General features: G+C 50.3%; 1 protein-coding gene across 1 annotated transcript in view; it reads right to left on the bottom strand.

Annotated features, from left to right (window-relative positions):
• GPR107 (G protein-coupled receptor 107) overlaps nucleotides 1-23,010 on the bottom strand; it is a 62,614-nt gene that overhangs the window by 15,604 nt on the left and 24,000 nt on the right. Inside the window, exons 6-14 of the mRNA XM_084799962.1 lie at nucleotides 22,258-22,295; nucleotides 19,159-19,215; nucleotides 18,169-18,279; nucleotides 17,648-17,781; nucleotides 14,619-14,694; nucleotides 13,334-13,407; nucleotides 12,675-12,792; nucleotides 9,954-10,084; nucleotides 6,859-6,902 (exon numbers count right to left, since the gene is read on the bottom strand). Coding sequence (XP_084656088.1) covers nucleotides 6,859-6,902; nucleotides 9,954-10,084; nucleotides 12,675-12,792; nucleotides 13,334-13,407; nucleotides 14,619-14,694; nucleotides 17,648-17,781; nucleotides 18,169-18,279; nucleotides 19,159-19,215; nucleotides 22,258-22,295 — 783 coding nt within the window. The remainder of the gene's footprint in view (nucleotides 1-6,858; nucleotides 6,903-9,953; nucleotides 10,085-12,674; nucleotides 12,793-13,333; nucleotides 13,408-14,618; nucleotides 14,695-17,647; nucleotides 17,782-18,168; nucleotides 18,280-19,158; nucleotides 19,216-22,257; nucleotides 22,296-23,010) is intronic.

The raw sequence follows: 23,010 nt of genomic DNA, 5'->3' as shown, positions 1-23,010 counted from the left end.
ACATGGGATCCTTACAAGAATGTATGACAGCACAGACACTGTGCCAGACAGACACAGCAGTACCGCGAGATTCAGAAATGCCGCTTTTGAGCAGATACAAACAAACAAAGTTCACAGCAGCACTGTTCTCCATAACCAAAAGGTGACAGTGACTCAAGCAACCCTTGCCACATGGATGGTGAATGAAAAGAGGTAGACACATACAATGCAATATTGTTCAGCATTAAAAAGCCAGGAAATTCAGGCGAGGATACAGCATGGACCAACTTCAGGGCATTGTGCTAAGTGACACAAGCCAGACACAAAAAGTGCAGACAGCAGCCAACTTCATAAAGGTAGAAGAGGTGTGTGTGTGTGTGTGTGTGTGTGTGTGTGTGTCCATCCAGGCAGGGGGTTTGGGGAGGGATGGGAGAAGTATTCCGTCAGGAGCTAGGGTAAGAAGAGTGGGGAGGGCAAAGTTTCAGCTTAGGAAGATAGAAAACTGGTGATGGATGGGGCTGACAGGTGCACAGCCATGGGAAGTGCAGAACACCATAGAACTAGACACTCAGAAACAGTTCAGCTTTACTGTTGTATGTGTAGTCACCACAGCGCAGAACCAAGGAACGCAGAGATGCTATGAGGTATGGCCCTCCATACACAGCGAGAGTGGGAGGTCAGTCACAGGCCACAGGCCATGTAAAGCTGAGAGTGACTGTTCTAGGAAATCAGCCCTGGGAGGGCACAGTTCTGGGCTGGATATGACCACTACTGTGACACAGAGCAGTGAGGACGTGTGAGACCCTCAAGAAAGCAGGCCTACTGTTGCCCAGTGGAGGGCACAAGGCCTCTTCCCTCCCTGAGATTTCAATTGCCCCTGAGTAAGGAGTAACAAGAAGACGCTTCTTGGTGACCTTGTTGCTTGCAAGCCACCCAAGGCCCTCTCTGTAACTCCAATAAGCTTGCTGGTCACCACACTGGGCTTAACTGTTCCTTTGGTGTTCCTATGACCTCTCCGTCTCAGGTGAACAGACATGTCTTTAGTTTCCTGAGGAAAGACTGCAGCCAGGGAGTTGCTCTATAATTATGCTAGCATGCTCCTACTCAAATCCCAGGAGAGACTGAATTCAGCTCAAGGAGGCTTAGTGGACATGCGCGCCACAGAGCTTCACATAGCCAGATGTGGTGCTCACACCTGTAATCCAGCATGAGTTCTGGACCAGTCTGGGCTACAGAGTGAAATCTAAGTCAGCCTGGGCTAGAGCATAACTCTGACTCAAAAGCAACCAACACCCACGGGTGGGGTGGCTCAGTGGATAAAGCTCCTGCTGAACACACAGGGAGTAGATTCCCCAGAACATGAAGGCCAGATGCAGCCGCACACCGATCTGCAATCTCAGAGCGCAGCTCCAACGACTGGCAGACAGAGAGCCCTGGCCTGGGGTACCCAGAGTTAACCCTGAGGGGAGCTTACGGCCTCCACCTGTGTGTCATGGCGTGGTCACACATACAGAGAAGGAAAAGCAAACAAACAACTTTATGTAGACACAGGAGGTCTGTGTCTGTCTAAACCCTCAAAAAATCAGAAAGGCAGCTGCTGGGACTCGAGAGTGCAGCAAGAATCAGTGCACGGCAGTTACGGTTATAGTGTGCACTGAAGGCTTCTCGTGAACACACCCAAGTAAAACACAGTGCCTTGCCAGGACACAACTGGGGCTGGTGGACATCTCACATAAACACGAGTGTCCTGTGAGCGAGGAACACTCCTCACTGCTGTTAAGCTTCACAGGCCCAGATTCTGCCTTTTGAGGTTTTTGTCCTACCTGCCTGTGATGTCACCCGCCAGGTGAAACAGTGTGATGCTACGCATCAGGTGGAGCACACTGTTCCGGTGGACGGCACTGCTCTCTCAAACACTGAAGCACTTCTTAAACAGCTGCACACTGGCGTGTCCCCCGCACACCCTTAAGGGGCTTAAGAACTAGGAAGCTGATGCTCGTGTGACAGCTGTGAGCTTCCCTGCGCTGCACGACTTGTATCCTGGCAATAAACACTGACACAGCGGCTGTCCTCGTCTCAAGACACATGGCTTGTGACCCACTGAACCGCAGCAGCAAATGCACCTTCCATTCTTCCTCACTGGATAGAAAGACAGGCACTTGGGCCTAAGACTTGATAACACAAACACCTATTATATCATCCCAGACATTCTGAAAGGACACCAACCCCGGTCAGCCCACAAGTAGGTACCAGAGAAGAACTTGGTGGCTTGGCTGGCGAGATGATGCTGAGGGTAAGAGCACTCACTGCTGTTGAAGAGGGCCTGGGTTTGATTCTCAACACCCATATGGCAGCTCACAGTCTGTAACTCCAGCTCCAGACAATACAACAGCCTTTTCTGGCCTCCAAGGATGCCAGGCATGCATATCGTGTACATGCATTCACACAGCCAAAATACCCATACGCATAAAATAAAATATAATAAATAAGAGAACTTGGTGACAGCTGTGGTGTGGGGTCGCAGCGCTGAGCATGCCCAGACATCACTGGCCTGGCAACACTTCTGCACCCCAGGGGAGGCACCCAAAGCACAGAGCTGCTTGTGGTGGTTTGAGTAAGAATGGCTTCCAGCCGGGTGTGATGCCTTTAATCCCAGCACTCGGGAGGCAGAGACAGGCAAATCACTGTGAGTTCAAGGCCAGCCTGGTCTACAAAGCGAGTCCAGGACAGCCAAGGCTACACAGAGAGACTCTGTCTCAAAACAACAACAGCAACAACAACAACAACAAAAAAGACGAAAAAAAGAAAAGAAAGGAATGGCCTCTGTAGGCTCATATAGGTGTGGCCTTCTTGGATGGAGTGTGCCAGGCCCACTCACATATACACTCTCTCTTTCTCTACATCAGGATGTAGCTCTCAGAAATCTCTCCAGCACCACACTGCCAAGCCTGCCTCCACGTCCCTCGCCACAGTGATAATGGGCTAACCCTCTGAGACTGTAATCCAGCCCTAATTAAATGCTTTCCTTTATAAGAGCTGTTGTGGTCATGGTATTTCTTCATAGAAATAGAACAGTGACTAAGACACTACTAATGTCGTTCTATGAAGCCACTGTAACCCAAAGAGCCCTGAGAGACAGTGCCAAATGACAGCCTATGGCTAAGGCTCCTTTCTGAACGTGGCAGACACTCAGAATGAGGCCATTCCTCCACCAGCCTGCAGCCACGCAATCACCACCTGTTCCTGGAGCACATGTAAAATAGAAGGCTCTTTACAATGCATCCTCTGCTTTTCCAGGAGCAGAAGGCAAAACCCCCAGGTGACTAGAGGTAGGGCCCATCAGTCAAGTTCTGTAGCACACACCCAAGCCAATACAAGGCAGCGATGCCAGAGAGAATGGGAGGGGAAGCATCCTGCAGGTTCCAGGGCCACACAGCCAGCAGATGCTGCTGGCAGGAGGCTAGAGCACCGCGAGCCACGGCAAGGTGTCTAACAGATTCAGTCAGGCCCCTTAAAGGCTGAGACTGCAGCGACAGATGATCTGAGAGAAGCCTCAGCACGTGGTGGAAAAGAAAAAGGCGGGGCTTGGGCAGCTTCTCCTTAAGATTTTCCTCTGTGCTTCCTCAAGCTCAGCCAAAGTGAATCCGGAGACAAAGGGGTGCACACAAGCCCAACAGACACTCTCTGAAAGCCACGCTGAACAGCATTCTCTTGCCTGCTCAGCCTGCGCTATACCTACACAAGCCCAAGTCATGGTTAAGGCTAGGTGACAAGTCACTGGCCAATGAGCTGAGATGGGGAAGTGGAATGCCTGCCTCCACCTGACCACATGCCTCCAGATTCCAGAACAGACCTCCCAGTAAGCAGCTGCCTCTAAGACAGGCAAGCCACACAGAGGATGACCAAAGGTCCAGAGGACCCAACATCTGGGATCCAGTAGCCGGTGTCCCCCCCAGAGACAGTGCCATACAGTGGTGACATTGACCCCGGCCTGAGCAGAGTGCTGGTCCCCATGCTTCTCTGTGGGGGCTTCCACTGAGGGTACATGGCTTCCTTAACCCAAAGAACAGAGTAAAGGGCACAATTGTGAGGCTCCCGGATCTGTTTCTCACTCTTCTTTAGGGCAAGAGGTTGGGATGCCAGGCCACTTTTACAAATGTACAAGTCCCATACTGCCACCCAGTGGAAGACACAGGAATGGCCTCGTGTGCCCTTGATTCTCAACCTGTGAGTAGTGACCCCTTTGGAATCAAACAACCCTTTCATTGGGGTCTACCGGAACCATTGGAAAACATAAATATTTGTATTACAATTCATAACAGCAGCAAAATTATAGTTATGAAATAGCAATGAAAATACTTTTCTAGAGTTTGAGGCCAGCCTGGTCAACAAAGCAAGTCCAGGACAACCAAGGCTATGCAGAGAAACCCTGTCTCAGAAAAACCAAAAAGAAAAGAAAACAAAAACAAAAACAAAAAAACACTTTTCTAATTGGGGGTGACCACAGCATGAGGAACTGTATTAAGGGGTTGCAGCATTAGGACGGTGGAGAACAAACAACACCTTCTCTGCAGAGTCTCTCCACTGCAGGCCTGCTGTGCTGTCTACCCCAGGCTAAGCCCTTTCTTGCCATTAGCTAAGAAAGTGTGGATGGACTTCAGACCAACCCCAGTCACGCCCAGGACCTTAAGACAAGATGGAAGACAAAGTGGGGAAGGTGAAACGGCCAGAGGTAGAATGACAAGGGGTAAAAGGAAAATGGTTTTTAAAAAGGGGGGGTGGTGGAGATGGGGGTGAGGATGAGGAGCCAAAGGCCATCACCACAGGTCCTCCAAGCCAAAGACACAGGCAGGCAGAACTTTCCACTGGGAGCGCTGTCCTTAGGATCTTAATTCAGAAACCAAAACATGCAGGGAAGAAAGATACAGGAGACAAGAGGGGCTCTGTATGTCCCAGGAGTCAGCACTGCCCAGTGAGGCCTGTCTCAGAAAAAACACAAACAGGAAAGAAAGGCGTAGGGGGCTGGAGAGGTGGCTCAGCGGTTCTGAGCACGGGTTGCTCTTCCAGAGGACCCGGCTTCAATTGCCAGCACCCACACGGAGCTCACAACTGCCTGAAACTTACTCATGTGGCATATCCTGTTTTACTACATGGAGGAAACCCTATGCATTAAGCTACAAAAGCAATAAGCCACCTTTTAATGTACATACAACAACAACCCATTCCTGAACATAGCCAGGCAGGCTTTCCCCCGGGGCAGGTGCTTCCTCAGAGACTTGTGTCTACACCGTGTGTTCCCTGCGCTCCCTTCTGCCCACTGCAGGAGGCAAGTGGGCTCTGCCAGGGTCCTGGAAGTCACTGGCATACTGCCCAAACTGCCTGTACTCCAGCTGCAGCTCTCTGAGAGGAGTGTGCTGCTGAGGGTGTGACAGGGGAGGGAGGGGAGCGCAAAGACCTTGGAAGGAAAGGCTGTATCTTGCTAGAGAGAACAAAAGCTGGCACTGAGCACGTGTGGAGGCCACAGGGTACTGACCAGGCTCCCACCAGGGCAGTGGCTCCTACACAGGGATGCCCAGAGTTGCAAGAGCCTGGACAGCCACATGGGCTCTTCTGGGCCCAAGCTGATCAGAATACTCAGTGAGCACACTCAGGTCTTGAACCTAAAGCCAGGAGTCCTTAAAGTCAATGCAACACTTGGACACGGCTCAGTGGAAAAGTACATGGTTTGTTTCCTCTCAACACCAAAAAACACAAAACAACTCCCAAAGTGAAAGAAATTTGATACAGACTATCAAGCCTATGAAACGATTTGTAGTTAGCATATTTTCCACATTGTCTAAAATGAATCCATATTTTCCTAACAACAACAAGAAATGCTCAGTAAGGAAACTCTGGAATGCAGCTGGGTGAGCAAGTTCATGTGCTCCAAGAGCTGCTCCTCTACCCTGGGGCCAGCCCACCACTGCTGTAGACAAACAGCAATGACCGCTACACGGACGAAGCTGTAAGAGCATAGTGCTGGGACACCAGGAGATGCAGAAGGCTTCCTGGCCACTCAGTCTCACGTCAAACAAACATGAGCACACAGGGTTCCGCAGTAGCCAGGATGCTGCACACTGCCATCTCCACTTGCGGACCCAGGATTCCCAGAGACCACTGCTTTCTGACCTTTCCTAGACCCCACCATTCCTTCCTGAGACAACATTTTCTCTTGGATTTGGTTTTGAAAGGTGAAGCTCTTGGGTCAGGTGTGGTGGCACAATGCCTTTGATCCCAGCAGGCAGGTGGATCTCTGTGAGTTCAAGGCCAGCCTGGACTACAATGCAAAGCAAGTCCAAGACAGCCAAGCTTATACCGAAAAACTCTGTCTCAAAAAAACAAAAAAAGAAAAGAAAAGAAACACATACACACATACAAAAGGGCTAGAGCAATGGCTCAGCAGTTAAGAGCACTGGTTGCTCTTACAGAGGTCCTGAGTTCAATTCCCAATAACCACATGGTGGCTTACAACCATCTATAATGTGATCTGATGCCCTCTTCTGGCCAGCAGGTGAACATGTAGACATAGCACTCACACACATAAAATAAATAAATAAAATAATAATTTTTAAAAAATAAATTTCTAAAAAAAAAAGGTAAAGATCGCAATCACAACGGACAACAGAAGCCCCACAGGCTGCTGCCCAGGCCTCCCTGCACAACGCCTGCCTCTGCAACTCTTTTGGCACCTGCTTCCCAAGCAAACCATGCCTGCTGCCCCAAACCCTCCTATGCTGGCCCCCAGACCCTGGTGCTGGAGAGCCAGAACCTACCCTGGTTCTCGGCAGGGTAGGTGTTGAGTGCTGTGCAAGTGACACAAAGGAACACAAGGGAACTTGCCTTTTCCATCTGTGGCTGAGGCTTCTTGTAAATGTCTGATTGACCTAAAAAGAAGCACGTGGAGAACAGAGGTTAGTAAATGAGCTGCATTCTTTTCTATTTCTGGCTCTAGTAGCTGGGGACCTGAGCACCCATTGTAAACTAGAAGGGTCAACCAGATCACTAGACAGCACCCTCCCTAAAACAAGAAATCTCTGCCAGTCCACACTTGGCCATTTATGGTGCTCAAGCTGAAGGGAAGATGCCTTCTGCTGGCAGAGTCAGGGCCAGCAGGAGAGACAATGGAAAACACCTTCACTTAATTCTGCTCTCATCCCCCCAACCATCCTGTCCCTCAAAGCATCCATGCGAGGCAGAGGAAATGACCCCCCAAAAAAGTCACTGGTGAGTCCTACACTGTGAAGGTCTGGGAGTTTACATCCACTTCCTGCACTTGGTAAGATTCATCAGCCAGGCCGTGGCAGCCTTTTTCAGGCTGCGCAGCAGTGGTAACTAATCACCATCATTATGGCCTGGACAGAGGACATCAACATAATTAAAGATGCTGTGACAGCGGGCACTGTGGTGCAGCCTGCAATCCCAGCACTAAGGAGGCTGACACAGGAGGCCTGCTGAGAGTTCAAGACCACACTGGGCTAATAGTGAGCATCAGGCCAGCTAGAGCTACACAGTGAATCCCTGCTCAAAGAATAAGACACAAAATAAGAAAAGACAGCTGGGCAGTGGTGGTGCATACCTTTAATCCCAGCACTTGAGAGGCAGAGGACCTCTGTGAGTTCAAGGCCAGCCTCATGTACAGTGTGAGTTCCAGGACAGTTAGGGCTACACAGAGAAACCCTATCTCGAAAAAGAAAAACAAAACAAACAAAAAAGACTTGGAGCTGTAGGCAGAGCTCACAGCCACAGGGGGAAAGCCTGCATTGAGCACACAGACAAGGAGGTGCACGGGAAGCAGATGAGAAACTGCTGGCAGGGCTTCTGTTCTGATGCTGACCCTAAAAAAAGACTGCTATTAATGCCAGGCGCGGTAGAGTACACCTTTAATTCCAGCACCTGGGAGGAAGAGGCAGGCGAATCTCTGTGAGTTCTACCCCAGCCTGGTCTACAAAGGGAATCCAGGACAGCTAGGGCTACACAGAGAATCCCTCTCTCGAAAAAAAAAAAATTGGGGCTGGAGAAATGGCTCAGAGGTTGAGAGCACTGTGTGTTCTTCCAAAGGTCCTGCGTTCGAATCCCAGCAACTGCACGGTCGCACGGTAGCTCACGGCCATCTATAATGAGATCTGCTGCCCTCTTCTGGCCTGCTGGCATACATGCAGACAGAATACTGTACTTAAAAAAAAAAAAAAAAAGACTTATCTATGGAGGAATCACTTCTAAAATCTCAGTAAAGGAGCCCAGCACTCCCCTCAACATCATGAGAAAGTGATTAGCATAAAGGTGGTTTATGCTAAGTGCTAACCAAGGCTGGCTGAATCAAATATTAAAAAAAAATTAATAGTACTATTTATCTGTAATTAAATCAGTATGTATGTGTGGCCATCAGAGGACAACTTGCTGGTATTAGTTTTCCACGCCGCATGTGGGTCCCAGGGATCAAACTCAGGTCATCAGGCTTGGCCGCCAATGAACCACTGGCCCACGATGCTGTTTCTTCTGTGTGTGTCAGAATCTCCTCCCCTGCAGTCATTTTCAGAATGTGCACCATAAAGGATCTTGCCATTGGTCACCTGCTCGGTGCTGTGCTCAAGTGACAACAAATGACCACTGGTGGCTCTATGCTTGTCATGGTTGAATGAGAATGCCCCCATAGACTCATATACTTGAATATACTTTGTCCCCAGCTGTGGAACGGTTTGGGAAGGATTAGGAGGTGTGGTCTTGTTGAAGGAGGTGTGTCGCTGGAGGTAGGCTTTGAGGCTGAGTTAGCACTCTGTGCTCCCTACTTACAGATCAAGAAATGAGGTCTCAGCTACTGCTCCTGTGCCCTGCCTGCCTGCCTGCCGCCATGCTCCCTGCCATGAAGGCTATGGACTCTCTCTGAAACCACAAACCCCAAATAAACTCTCTTCCATAAGTTGCCTTGGTCAGGGTATCTTACCTTATCACAACAGGAAAGTAACTAAGAGGATGCTGAGCTGGGAACACTGTATTTCATGTAGAGGTTAAGGGCAGGACCTGCTTCCAAGTAAGGTCCTCACTACCCGAGGACAGCAGTGACCATTCTGAGAAGATGCACTGTAGCTTAAACCCCGCACTCCTCCTTGTGGAGCTGGGACTCAAAGGCAGCACCCCGGTTTCTTCCTTCCTTCCTTCCTTTCTTCCTTCCTTTCTTTTTGACTTTTCAAGACAGGGTTTCTCTGTGTAGCCCTGGCTGTCCTGGAACTCTCTTTGTAGACCAGGCTGACCTCGAACTCACAGAGATCCACCTGCCTCTGCCTCCAGAATGCTGGGATTAAAGGCGTGCACCACCGCACCTGGCCCCAATTTCTTTTTGAGACAGGATCTCCCGTGGCCCAGACTGATGTCAAACTTGCTATGTAGCAGCTGATGGTCTTTGGCTTCTAGTCCCTCTGCCTCTGCTTCCTCCTTGCTGAGCTCCAGACGCACCACCACCTGCCATGCTTATGTGGTGCTGGGGAAGGAGCCATGGCTTCAAGTGTGCGTGCCAGTGAAACCTCTTTACACACTAGCAAAGTACAAGCTTGAAGCCTGCCATTCCTGGATCAGAGCAGGCCACTCTCCAGAACCCCAAAACCCAAGTGGTCTGAGAATTGCCACTAGTTTATGTCAGGGTATGTTGTCATTTTCCATCTAAAATGGCAAGAAAAATGATTCTCTTCCTCAGCCCTTCGCAACCTGTGGCTGACATCTCTCATCTCTAGACCTTTCTCTACTGGGTAAGCACTGGGCCCTGTGGCCTATGCTGCAGAAGTCCCCTGGGTGATGCTCAGTAGCTCAAGCCTGGGGAACTGAAGTCCCAGAGATCCATCCCTAGCTAGTTATTTGGGGGAGCCTGGGGTCCCCAGGGCTGTCTTTTCCAATGAGACACCCTGTGACTCTGGTTGCATACACACTGCCCCACGGTTACTTACCACACCACTGGGAAGAGGATGGCGCCACAGCACAGCAAGTCAACCAGAAACAGAGAATCTTTCCATAAGCCATACTCTGTCGTGCCCTCCTCGGTGGACTCTATGATGATGTAGGCTACATTTGCCAGCACCTATAGGACATGGGACCCCGAAGTGTAAGTGCTGTTATGACAGTGACCCAAGGTAGCACGCCTACCTGTGCAGCTGTGGCTGCAGCGATACTGTCAGACCCGTAAGCTCCCTGAGAACCTTGCCTCCCAGCTTGCTGGCCCCTGACGCTATCGGGCCTGTGAAATATCTATGCCGCAGTGTGATTTCCAAAGTGGGTATAGCTTCCTCCTGGCCCTCCCTCTGCTGGGATCTGCAGAACCCTGGACCTTCTTATAAGGTAGCCTGACTCAAACTGCCATGGTGAAGGTGAAGGCGCCTCAGCTGTTTGTACTCTGTCCGTTCAGGTCTTTCCAGCCCATGGCACAGACTCTGTGAAGACAATAACCCAGACTCCAGCCACCAACAGACAGCAACCAGGCCAGACCCTAGGTCAGGCATACCCAATTAAGACACCCCTAAATCCTTGGCCCACAGAATCGGCGATTTCCTCTTTAGTGTTGCCTCAAATCATCAAGTTTGGGGTGGCATGTAGCAATGGGTAATGGAAGCGCTTTGTTTTGGGGCACTCAAGCCTCAGGCAGTCCCCAAAAGCTACTGGGCAGGTGGCACTTCAAGTCCCTCCAGCCCAGCTTTTCCTGAGAATTCCTGGTCCTCAGGGACAGTAATGCTAAGTAGCCAATACAGGGACCAGAGGTCAGAGCGGCAAGCAGTGCAAATTTCAGAGACTGTTCTGCTCCTCACACAAGCTAGCCTGTCCAGGCCCTACACTGCACAGGACACAGGTCCTCCTGAGGCTCACCTGCCTCCATGCCTTGTTTCTAATTCCACAATAAAGGCTTTGCCTTGGGTTTAGCCCTGCCCTTGGACTCTTTTACAAGGTTATGGACAATTTTCATCTGGTTTAATTGAGACCCCACTGTACATCAGGGAAGTTTATGATTTAGGATATTTACTTTTAGAGACTACCATGAGCCATGATGCAGAGATAAAGATGAGTCATATTGGGGCTGGAGAGAGTGCACAGTGGTTAAGCGTGCTTGCAGAGCAATCATGAGGACCAGAGGTCGGGTCCCAGCATCCACTTACGAAGCCAGTGTCCTGAACACAATTCTACCCCAGCTCAGTTCGGAGTGGGATGCAGACTTCTGGGCTTGCTGGCTTCTGCCCTAGTCTAGACATGCAAACTCTAATTCCACTTCACCCTCAATTCATACACTGCGCATGAAAGACAGACCATTCCTAGAGGCCGTGCTGAGCCACTCCCCACAGTGCTCATAAACACCATGTACTCGCTCCTGCTTCAGTGAGGGTGAGGGTGGGGCTCAGCAGAGTGCTTGCCTTGCCTGTTCAAGGTGCTGGGTTCTATGCCAAGCACCACAAGAAAAACAAAAGAGGGGGGGGAAAAGGAAAGAAACTTTCTGGTACCCCCACCCTCATGGCCAAAGGAAGCCTCTTAGACTTTGGTCAAGACCTTCCCAGAGCAGTCCCATTGTCTAAATACTAACTTCCTCATCTTTAGTTTCAAACATCCTTATTTTCTTAGGTTGACAGTCAGTGTGGCCTTGTGTTCACCTTTCAGAGGGGTCAGCAGGACAGAGGGGTCATATCCCAGCTCAGGCCAGGGGAGCAACCAACAGAGCAAAAGGCCTGAATCTGCCAGAAGGGACATGAACAGCAATTCCCAGAGTTGGAAGGAGAACTCAGGTTCTGTCATGTGCACACTCACAAAACCATGGTAGGTTACAGAACTCCATCTGCCTAGAGGTGGTCCTGGTGACTTGTCTGGTTCCCAACAACAGTGCCACAGGTGCCTACTCCTTTGCCTGTCATATTCCTTTTTTTAAACATCCAATCAAGTCCCATCTCCATTACAAGGCCCTTCCAGATCATTCTGAGTGGTTTACTGTGCCCTTGAAAAGTTATAGCAACTGGTCTCTGTCCCTGGTGGGTGCCACTCCGAGCTCCTTACTGAATGCTGCCAAGCAGCCAACCAATCCCCAGAGATGACGTGCCCAGAAGTTGACTCTTCCTTCCTCTTCTGCCGGCCACACCCATGCTACCGTCTTAAACAGGGCTGACCTCACCGGAGGCGTGGCTGTGGCCAGACAGCCGGGAAGAGATGGCAGCCAGCTGTGGTGCCCTGAGCTCCAGGCTCTGCTTCCTTGCACGGGCTGCTGGCATAAGACAGTGCACGGGTCCTCCTTGAAGGGCTACGCACGTGTTAGTCAGGCCTCGGAGCATGGCCTCCAAACGCTCTATAGGCCACTCTCCTACTCCACAGTGCAGGAAACCTAGCTGGCGCCACCCAGTTCTAAAATACTCCATGGCGCCTGGGCCTACTCATTAAGAGAACCATTTTGCTAGAGGCAACCAATGCAGAAACAGCTCTCTAACCACAATCTAGACATCCAGGACTGTGTGAAAACAAGCGGCCACCAGGACTTCCAGCACATACCTAGTCTGTCAACAGTCAGGGGAAAAAAAGCCCCTATCTGCAGCCTAGAATGGCAGAAACTCAGGTTTCCAAGTGAGCTGACCTCCTGCAGACAGGCCTGGGGTGGGTCTGCCCAGAGCCAGCGTGGACTGACAGGGCAGCCCCGGCTCCCATACCTGAAGCGGGATGACGATCATGAAGATCTTCTTGTCTTTATCAGACAAGATGTGCTTGATGAAGGCCCAGCCAGTGCCGATGAGAGCGATGGTGATGAACAGCAGCGCCCCCTTTAGGCTGGAAGACAGAACAGTTTGCAGATACCATCAGACTCTGTCCGGTCTGTCAGTCTTGTCAGCTCATTCCGTCATCACACCGCTCCCATCTTTTTAAGTTGTATTTATTTATGTACATGAGTACTGTCTGCATGCACACATAGGAGCATATTACAGATGATTGTGAGCCACCATGGGAATTGAACTCTGGGCTTCTGGAAGGGCGGGCAGTGCTCTTAACAACTAAGCCATCTCTCCGGCCCACCAATTTTTTATTCTCTTTTGTTTTTGTTTTGTTTTGTTTTTTAGTAACCCAAGCTAGCTCAAACTCTTAACTCAAAACGCAGCCAAAGATGATCTGAACTTCTACTCCTCTTGCCTCTGCCTCCACCTCCCAAGGGCGAGGACCATGTATGCAGTGCTGGGGAGGAGCCCGTGGGTCGCTGAATGCCTGGCAGCCCCTCTACCAAGCGAGCCCAGCCCCCAGCTCTAGCCGTTAGTGTCTCTGAAGGCAATTCATGGCGCAGGCACTCTGGCCACGGTCTTGGGGACCTCTTACTTACAGGTGAGTTATGTAGTATACAACAGCCCAGCCTTCGATCGGAAAGCCCTGCGAGGAGATGTAGTGGTAGTCGATCTGAAATCAAACAGCTGGGTTTCAGAAAGGCTGTGCCACGCACCGCAGTGCACGGCAAAGCAATAAATGATGGCAGCAAGAGATCCTGGGATGGGGGATGGGCTGTGCCTGTCCACCCCACTGTCTAATACCTCCCTTGCCAAGTCACCAGCAAGCACACAGCTAACCGACAGGGGCATGAGTGACTCTACCACCCTGCCCAGGCTACGCTCTCAACTCGCACTAACAAACTCTCTCCCTCCCTGGCCAAGCACATCTCACGTCCTGCTGCTCACAGCAACACATCAGCCAGCATGTCAGTAGAAGGACCAGCGTCCAGTCACCTGGCTTCAACAACCTGTGGCTAGACATGCGGGGCTGCCAAGCATTTTAACTGAAGAGGCAGACTCCTGGCAAACTGGGAGAGCTGGCCGCAGCACACAGACTTCATTTTCTAAAAGGCATCTAGATTTTAAAGTGGCTCAGGGGCCCTCCTGAGAATCTCTTAACTTAAATCCAAGGCGGGGATTATCCAAGTAGTATCCATGTCTGGTTGTTATGATTGGGTATATTTTTACTTTCTTCTATGGCCCCACTTTCAAGTGCAAGAGAGAGCCCCTCACATGTGCTTTATACACACCCATAGACCCCTAAATCAGGGAAACCTTGATCTTGGCCCCATAGGCAAGCTCACTTTGATGTGCACCAGTTCTTAGTAGTCAAAGCTCAGTTCTTGGAATCATGATCTTTGTAAGATCTGGGTTTTTCCTCCAGTAATGCACTAACACTGAACTTCACTGACTGGAATACAAGGATGCTGAGTAAAATAAGGGAAGTTCAGGAATGGCCCAGCAGGGGGCACACTCATCTCCAGATGACAGAAACAAGGAAGGGGGAGCTTTGATATGCATAGAGACTCAGATCTGTAATCCCAGCACTCTGGAGGCTGAGCCAGGAAGATCACTGCAAGTTCAAGGTCAGTCTTGGCTACAGAATGTGACTGTCTCCAAAACAATAAAATAATAGGTGCCAGTGTTCTGGAAAGACTGTAGCCTGCAGTGGGACTGGAGGCTGAGCTCACTGGCCCCGTGGCCAGGTCTCTGGCACAGACGGGTTTATGAAAACCACGTTCTTTCCCTTCATCTTCCACCTGTCCCCTGACTTCTAACTTATTTTCCCAATCAAGTATGCACAGCCACCATTTCATAAATGCCCCAAATGCTAATACATACTGCATGGAACACCAAGGAAAGAGACTTGGTGAAAGGCAGGGCCGCCATCAACCAGTGAATTTTAAACACATCATTCCTATAGAAAGAGAGAAGAAAGAATTAAAAGACCCCTCTTCCCCAAAGGCAGCCACAGTACCAGGCACTTTTATTTTTTCTTCTTTTTCTTTCTTTCTTTCTTTCTTTCTTTCTTTCTTTCTTCCTTCCTTTTTTTTGAGACGGGATCTCTCTACACAGCCCTGACTGTCCTGAAACTCACTATGCAGGCCAGGCTAGCCTGGAACACACAGAGCTCTCTATCTGCCTCTGCCTCCCAAGTGCTGGGATTACAGGTGTATGCCACAACACTTGGCTCCATCAAGCACATTTCTAAGCAAGCAGCAAGTACAATCTGAGCAAACCACAAACATGAAGTCTTTTTTTTTCCTTTTTAAACAAAGCAGTTTTTGCCTGTAGCAACGAGTCCGTGGTAGTTTAACTGAGAATGGCCTCATAGGCTCATAGAGTGGAACACTTGGGCCACCGTTGGTAGAGCTGTTTAGGAAGGAGCAGGAGTGTGTGTGATCTTGTTGGAGGATTCCTACTTAGCTCTTTGCCTTGCACTTGTGGATCAGGATGTGAGCTCTCAGCTGCTGCTCCAGCACCATTCCTGCCTGCCTGCTGCCATGCTCCCCACACGATGGTCGTGCTCACAGAGATCCACCTGCTTCTACCTCCTGAGTGCTGGGATTAAAGGCGTGTGCTAGCACCACCTGGCAGTGTCATAGAGTTTAAACAGTTGTATCTGCAGACAACACTTTCTATAAATGTAAAGCATATACAAAACAAAACAACTCAGCTTACCACAGATATTACTTACAAGAACATACAAATGTCCCAAACTATATATTCAACATATTGGGGTGAATTTCCATGATTGGGGAGAAGTGGGGGAGGGACAGGAAGTAAGTGGGATGGCCAATTGGGAGAAGAGCATGTGTAGAGTGATGAGACCCCACCACAGAGTGATACTGACACACCCCGGCCTTCTGGGCTTATCTCCTGGGTACTTTCCTGTTCGAGTGACTCCTTGCTTGAAGATCAAAAAGGAAGTCAAGGCCAGAGCAGTGTGTCACTACTGAACGGCAGTGGCTTTACCCAGAATGCAAAACTGCCCACTATGAAAGGCCACCCCCACTTCCTGGCAAGTCTGACTTGTGGTCCTCATTCAAGCACCCATGTGAAGCAATGAAAGGCTCTGAAGTCACAGCAACGACTCTGATTCGGCCCTCAACAAGCCTAGGACAGCAACCAACCTAAGCACTGGAAACCATCAGCTGCCTCTCACCCTGCCAGCCCAGCACGGCTCACTCACACTGGGGTGCATGGCATACTAAACGTGAAAGGAGAGACAGGCAGCAGCAGGCAGCCCCGCCCTCCAGCCCCAGCTCAGCCAAGTAACCAACTGCTCTCACTTCCACTCTCTCTGGGCCTAGTACATTTATGTGATAACTATGTCTCTTATTCTTCCTGGCTCTAACAAGTGTCCTAAATACTCCTGGCAGCCTTGGGGACATATACCTATGTGACACACACTTCCCATCTATGGCTTAAATTGCATCTTTTTGGATGTGTCACATCCACACAGAGTTAAAACCGTGATTGGCACAAAACAGATCAGCCCCACTTAACTACACATTTAAAACTGTAGCCACCATGTCACCCAAGTGAGCCGAGACAACGACACTGCCACGCTGAGTTCAAAAACAATGAAACACCAGGAAACATGGGCAAGGAAGAAGGTTTAGAGGCATCCCATCTGCACAGCATCCTGGTGCAAAGCCCTCTCATATAGTGTGAGAAGACAGGGCAGATCTAAGGCTGAGCGGCTCGGCAGGAAGAGGGGCAGTTACGACTGCTCCAGCTTTGCAGATGAGAAAAGAGACACCGTGGGGAGAGCAGACAGGAGTCACAGGCAGAGTATGTGCCTCGGGGAGAGCCATTATGCACACGCACAGGTCAGAGGACAATTGCAGGAGTAAGTTTTCTCTTCTACCATTGGAACCAGGGGACTGAACCCAGGTCATTAGGCTACGCAGCAAGTAAGCCTTTTACCCAGTAAGCCATCTTGCCAGCATGGAAGATTCCTTTAAAAGGACCCATGTCCAAGACTCTGCGTGTCTGTTAAAAGGAAATCAAGACCCCAAGAGTTTCAGCTTCTGCCCCAATGCTCCAGAGAGAGGTGTCTTAGCTATCTTGTGAGTTTTGGGTAATACTGTGTGCACACCCCAAGTCTACAGACCTTTAATGTAAAAATACACTATTTTGTTCTAAGATTTCTGGGCAGGGAGCTATAGAATTCATAGCTATTCAGGTACTTCCTCAACACCAGAGAACAGAAAGTCAGAGCCTCAGGGTTTGGGGACAAGGGTCCTGATGAAAGGCAGATAGATTCTAAAAGGGTTTTTCCCATGGTAAAGCTCCTGGCAATCATCAACAGACAAAGTCCAGGGAGGCTTTGGGCTGAAGACTTTAAGGTTCATCTTGGGCAGTGACTTGTCAGTAACTCCTCTCAAGATGGACAGCTGAAAGGGACCGCCCACCACGCTCCCTGTGGGAAGCTTCAGGGCTACAGGGTCTCTGCTGGGGCAACGCTGAATTTTAATTGCTGTGTGTTTCCCTTTAACATCTGGATCTCTCTCTTCCTTCCTTCCTTCCTCTCTCCCTCCCTCCCTTCCTTTTTTCTTTCTTTTTCCTGGCTGTCCTGGAACTCTGTAGACCAGGCTGGCCTTGAACTCACAGCGATCTGCCTGCCTCTGCCTCCTGAGTGCTGGGATTAAAGGCGTGAGCCACCACACCCACTGGATCGGCTTTCTAAACAAAAACGTTAAGAGTGAGCCAACAGCACAGCAGGCAGCACCTCCCACCTAGCCTCGGGGTCTTGGGGAAAGACACACCAGAGGACAGCAGGGCTGGCTGTTCAGTGCCATCTCCCCCTCCGCACACACAGGCAGAATCCAGGAGGATGAAATCCCGCAGCTCTCCACACTTACCTTCGTTTCCGAAGGATGTGAATCCAGACGGTCCCAGAAAGAAAGAAGAACAAGGCCATGGACATGTACAGCTTGGGGAGAGGGATCTCCCCGGCAGAGAGGTAGCTGTCAGGGTTCTTCTCAGTGATAGCAATCTGAAACCAGCGAAGGTGCATCCCTCTTAGAAACAGCATCACACTCACAGCTGTCTCCCTTCAGCTTGAGAGCCTGAGCGCCAGCCCATAACAAGCAGGTTGTGCTACAGTCAGGGCTGGTAGGCACAGCCCATCCCGCCCCACACTTCTGTCTTCATGAGTCCTCTGCAGGAGCACTTGCCCACTGCAGAGGTACTGACCAGCTCTACTTTCTCACAGTAGCGTTTCAGAGGGTACACTCGGGATGCACAAAGCCCCATTTCATCACTAGCACCAAAACCAAAGCTAAATAAACTAGAAAACCTCCCACAGAACCCACCCTACTCTCAGGGAGAAGCAGACGCCTCAGCCTGACAGCATCCTTGTGGATGTCCATGTGGTACTCACATTCAGGCTGAATGAGACCTGGTTAGGAGACCTCAACTTGTTGCCTAGGCAGTTGTGGAAGTAAAGGCTGTACAGGCCTTCCTGGTCACCAGTGCTGATGTTAAAGAAGAACTGGAAGGGAAGAAGAAACAGATGTTCACAGCCTCAGCTGCAGCTTCCAGTCTCAGAAATAAGTTAGGAGTTCCAGTAGACAGAAGGTTAGCTGGCCTCAGAACCCCCAGAGCAGAGGTCAAGGAAGGTGTCGTCGTCATCCTGGGAGCCTCTAACATACACGGGCAGCTAGAGGAGCCATGCAGTAATCACCTGCCCGGCTGCCTGGGCTCTGTAGCTCCCTTCCACTAGCCACCTGTCTGTGACGGTCAGCGGAGGTCAGCGGAGATAGCCAAAGCCATAGCATCTCATTCTCATGCCAACTACTTCACTTTCTGAAAAGTTAACAAGAGGCTCCATCAGCCACTAACTGCCACACTGATCAAAAGTCCTATGCACACAGGGCCAGGGTGTGTCACTGTAGCTGTGTTACACCTCGGTGGCTCTTCCAAGAGGCTACAGGGGGAAGCACCAAGCACCATGGGCCACTGTCAGAGAGCATCCACACTGGGCCGGCTAGGCAGGGTGCTCAAGACCTCTAAAACTACATCACCCTCATCTCTTGGCACAGGTCCTTCCAGGCATGACATGCCCTGAGTGGACGGCAGCATGGACTGACGGTGGGAGAGGCAGAGGGTCACAAGAGGACCTAAGCAGAGCGGGACTGGAATCTGGGCCTGTCACTTACACTGCACTTTTTTGAGGTTGCTCATTGTCAGAGACTCATAACTTGGTTACAGATGGAGCGAGCAGCCTAGTGGTGGGAAAGGGAGTGGTCCTGCAGCCCAAGGACCACACATAGTGACCCCAGGTTAGGATCCCTGTGAGCAAGGTGCCAGGAAAGACTTGCCCTTTCACGTGGCAGAGATGGAGTCAACTTTACTCCAAGGTGACACATACCTGAAATGAAACTGCCCCGCCATTCTTATGAATTGAGATGGATTTCTCTGCTGTTGCCTAAAAAGATAAAAACATCTGCTTCAGGCCAACAGTGGCAGAAAACACCCTTAGGAAAATCTAACTGGGGGGCTGACGAGACAGCCCGACGGTGAAGAGCACTGGCTATCTTTGCAGATGTCCCAGGCTCAGTTTCCAGAAAACAGAAGCTCACAACTGTCTGTAAATCCAATCCCAGGGGATCTCATGCCCTTTTTCAGCCTCTGTGGACACTGCATGCATGTGATGCACATACATACATGCAGGCAAAACACTCAAACACTTAAATTAAAAAAGTAAAGCTAAGCTGGATAGTGGTGGCACACGCCTGTAATCCCAGCCCTTGGGAGGCAGAGGCAGGTGGATCACTGTGAGTTTGAGGCCAGCCTGGTCTACAAACAAACAAAAAATGGAAGCTAGTCAGGCTGGTGAGACGGCTCAGCAGTGGTTAGGAGCACTCGCTGCTTTTGCAGAGAACCCAGGTTCCCAGCACCCACACGGTGACTTACAAACTCTAATTACAGTTCCAGAGGCTCCACCCCTCTCTCCTGGCCAACATGGGCACAGCCACACATATGGTGTGTGCACACATACACAGGGAGACACTTAGGCTGGCTCCACCTCTCTCTCCTGGCCAGCATGGGCACAGTCACACATATGATGTGTGCACACATACACAGGGAGACACTTAGGCTGGCTCCACCCCTCTCTCCTGTCCAGCATGGGCACAGTCACACATATGATGTGTGCACACATACACAGGGAGACACTTAGGCTGGCTCCACCCCTCTCTCCTGCCCAGCATGGGCACAGCCACACATATGGCGTGTACACACATACACAGGGAGACACTTAGGCTGGCTCCACCCCTCTCTCCTGCCCAGCATGGGCACAGCCACACATATGGCGTGTACACACATACACAGGGAGACACTTAGGCTGGCTCCACCCCTCTCTCCTGGCCAGCATAGGCACAGCCACACATATGGCGTGTACACACATACACAGGGAGACACTTAGGCTGGCTCCACCCCTCTCTCCTGGCCAGCATGGGCACAGCCACACATATGGTGTGTACACACATACACAGGGAGACACTTAGGCTGGCTAGCTTTACATCAACTTGACAGAAGCTAGAGTCATCTGAATGGAGGAAAGCTGAACTGAGAAAATGCCACCCAAAAATCTGGCTGTAGAAGATCATTTTCTTTTTTGGGGGGAGGGGTGGGGGCTTTTCGAGACAGGATTTCTCTGTGTAGCCTTGGCTATCTGAGATTCACTTTGTAGACCAGGCTGGCCTCAAACTCAGAGACCCCCACCTGCCTCTGCCTGTCGAGTGCTGGGATTAAAGGCATGTGTGCCACCATGCCTGGCTCTGTAGGGCATGTTCTTAATTAGTGACTGATGGGAGAGGGTCCATGCTATTGTGGGTAGTGCCATCCCCGGGCTGGTGGTCCTACGTTCTGTTAGAAAACTGGCTGAACAAGCAATTGGAGCAGGCTAGTAAGCAGCACCCCTCCGTGGCCTCTGCATTAGCACCTGCCTCCAGGTTCCAACTCTAAACGAGTTCTGACTTCCCTCAGTGGTGGACTATAATGCAGAAATGTAAGCCTTTCTTCCCCAGCTTGCTTTTGGTCACGTGATTTCAGCATATCAATAATAACCCTAACTAGAACACTCATACACATAAAAATAAACTAAAAAAAAAGCTTTCTTCTTATCAAGAGCTCTGACAAGGCCATTCACTATCTCAGCAAATGCAGCCCCGCTTTCCTGTTTCTTTCTTCCTTGGCTGCTGTGTAAGTCTCTCCCTAGTCTTCCTGTGCGTGCCCACAGAGTGAGCTGTGGGACTAAGGACGCTGTCCTCGGCAGAGCCCAGCATCCCACCTACACCCTGCTCCTGACTTCAAATACTGGAGCGCTGCTATCTGCACAAGTGATTCATACCACACCATGGAAAGAGGCCAGCTACACACTCACAGAAGCAGGAGAAACTAACTCCAGTGGTTATGCTGAACAAAGGCAACAGAAGGACCCGTCCTGCCCCGTTCACTGCCATAAGACTCCTTACAGCTGCTGTCTACTGCAGCGACTGTTCCTTGGGCACTGGATAGGTAGATGACAAAGACCTTAGAGGTGATGAACACATCTACTGCCTTGATTAACTGCCCCTGTAAATACGGGCCGTTTATTGTCCCCCAAACACACTTTCACAAAACTGTTAGAAGGAAGAAACCCAACAAGCAAACAAACCTGGTATGCACACCTGTAATCCTAGCTTGGGACGCAGAGGCAGGAGGACCAGGAGTTCAAGGCTGACTTCAGCTATGTAACAAGGTGAAAGCCAGCCTGGGCAGCAAGAGAGCCTGTCTACAAACAGCACAGCTGAATGTCCTCTCACCGGGCAATCAGGACACTCTGAAGCGAGCCCTTCTGTTGTTCTACAGCTCAGATCCCTCACAACACCTCTCTCTGCTCATCCCTCCCACTCCTTCAGCTCCCCAGGTCAGAATCCTGTTTTACATTCCAAAGCTCTACCTAGTCCAGACCCTGACACCGCAAACTTGTCTTAGTACAGCAAGCCCTTCCTGGGTCTCAGCATCACAGTGCTTTCAGAATCATGACCTCCAATAAATGCCTGATTAAAGCCAGGTGCTGGCGCACACCTTTAATCCTAGCTAGCACTTGGGAGGCAGAGGCAGGTGGGTCTCTGTGACACCAGCCTGGTCTACAAAGTGATTCCAGGACAGCCAGGGTTGTTACACAGAGAAACTCTGTCTCAAAACAAGGAAAAACAAAACCAACCCTGATCAAAGGCTCATGACGACCTCCCACGGCTGCCTGTCAGCACACTGTACTCCTTGTTATCCCAGATCTGTCTTAGGTGGGGCACTCCTACAGTTGCTCTCCTCTGTGCTGCGCAACCCAGCACTCCATGTAAGTTTGAAACAGTTTCAGTGTGTTGCTGCTGTCTCTCCAAACACAAGCACAGGTCATGCACACACACATGCAAGCACACATGCACATCCAGCGAAGCTGAGCAGGAGGAAGGTCTGTGCTTACCTCTGAATCCACTGCACTTCTTCTAGCCTTCGAGGCATCTAGAAGCACAAACATTTAGAAGACATCACTGCCTAACTCAGCTCAGCATCATTTTACAGGGCTCCACCTTATCTAGCATCCCCTCAAAACAAACACCTCGTGGCTCCACCTCCTCAGGTCGCCAGACAGAATTACTGGGCTGTAGAAGCAGCAAATTAAAGTGGCTACTGCAAACGTTACTGCCCCAATCACAGCAGAAACAGCGGGAAGGTGTCTGGGTAAAGTGTTCATGGCAGAAAGGCCACATGGAGCAACATTCTATGCTTTCTGAGTACCATGTCCAGGGGTCATTTAACAAGCCTCTAACTGACAGTTTCCTAGGAGAACCTTAGTGTGGCCACACTCAGGGTGTGGTGCTGGGGATGATCCGAGGCCAGAGCATGGTACACTGGCTTCACTGAGCTGTGCAGCCAGCCTCAACTTACACATGTCTTGCTGGCTCCTGTTTTTTGTTGCTGTTGGTTTTTAGGGTGTCCCCCACTCCACAGCAGTGTATTAAGATTACTAATGGACGCACGCCTTTAGTCCCAGCACTCGGGAGGCAGAGGCAGGTGGATCACTGTGAGTTCGAGGCCAGCCTGGTCTACAAAGTGAGTCCAGAACAGCCAAGGCTACACAGAGAGACCCTGTCTCGAAAAACCAAAAAAAAAAAAAAAAAAAAAAAAAAAAAAAAAAAAAAAGATTACTAATGGAGAAAAATGATGTAATTATATT

The sequence above is a fragment of the Acomys minous genome, assembly GCF_964271855.1.
Source record: "Acomys minous genome assembly, chromosome: 10".
Taxonomy (NCBI): Eukaryota; Metazoa; Chordata; class Mammalia; order Rodentia; family Muridae; genus Acomys; species Acomys minous.
Note: the sequence above shows the minus strand (reverse complement) of the source record. Positions and strands in the feature narration are given on the sequence as shown.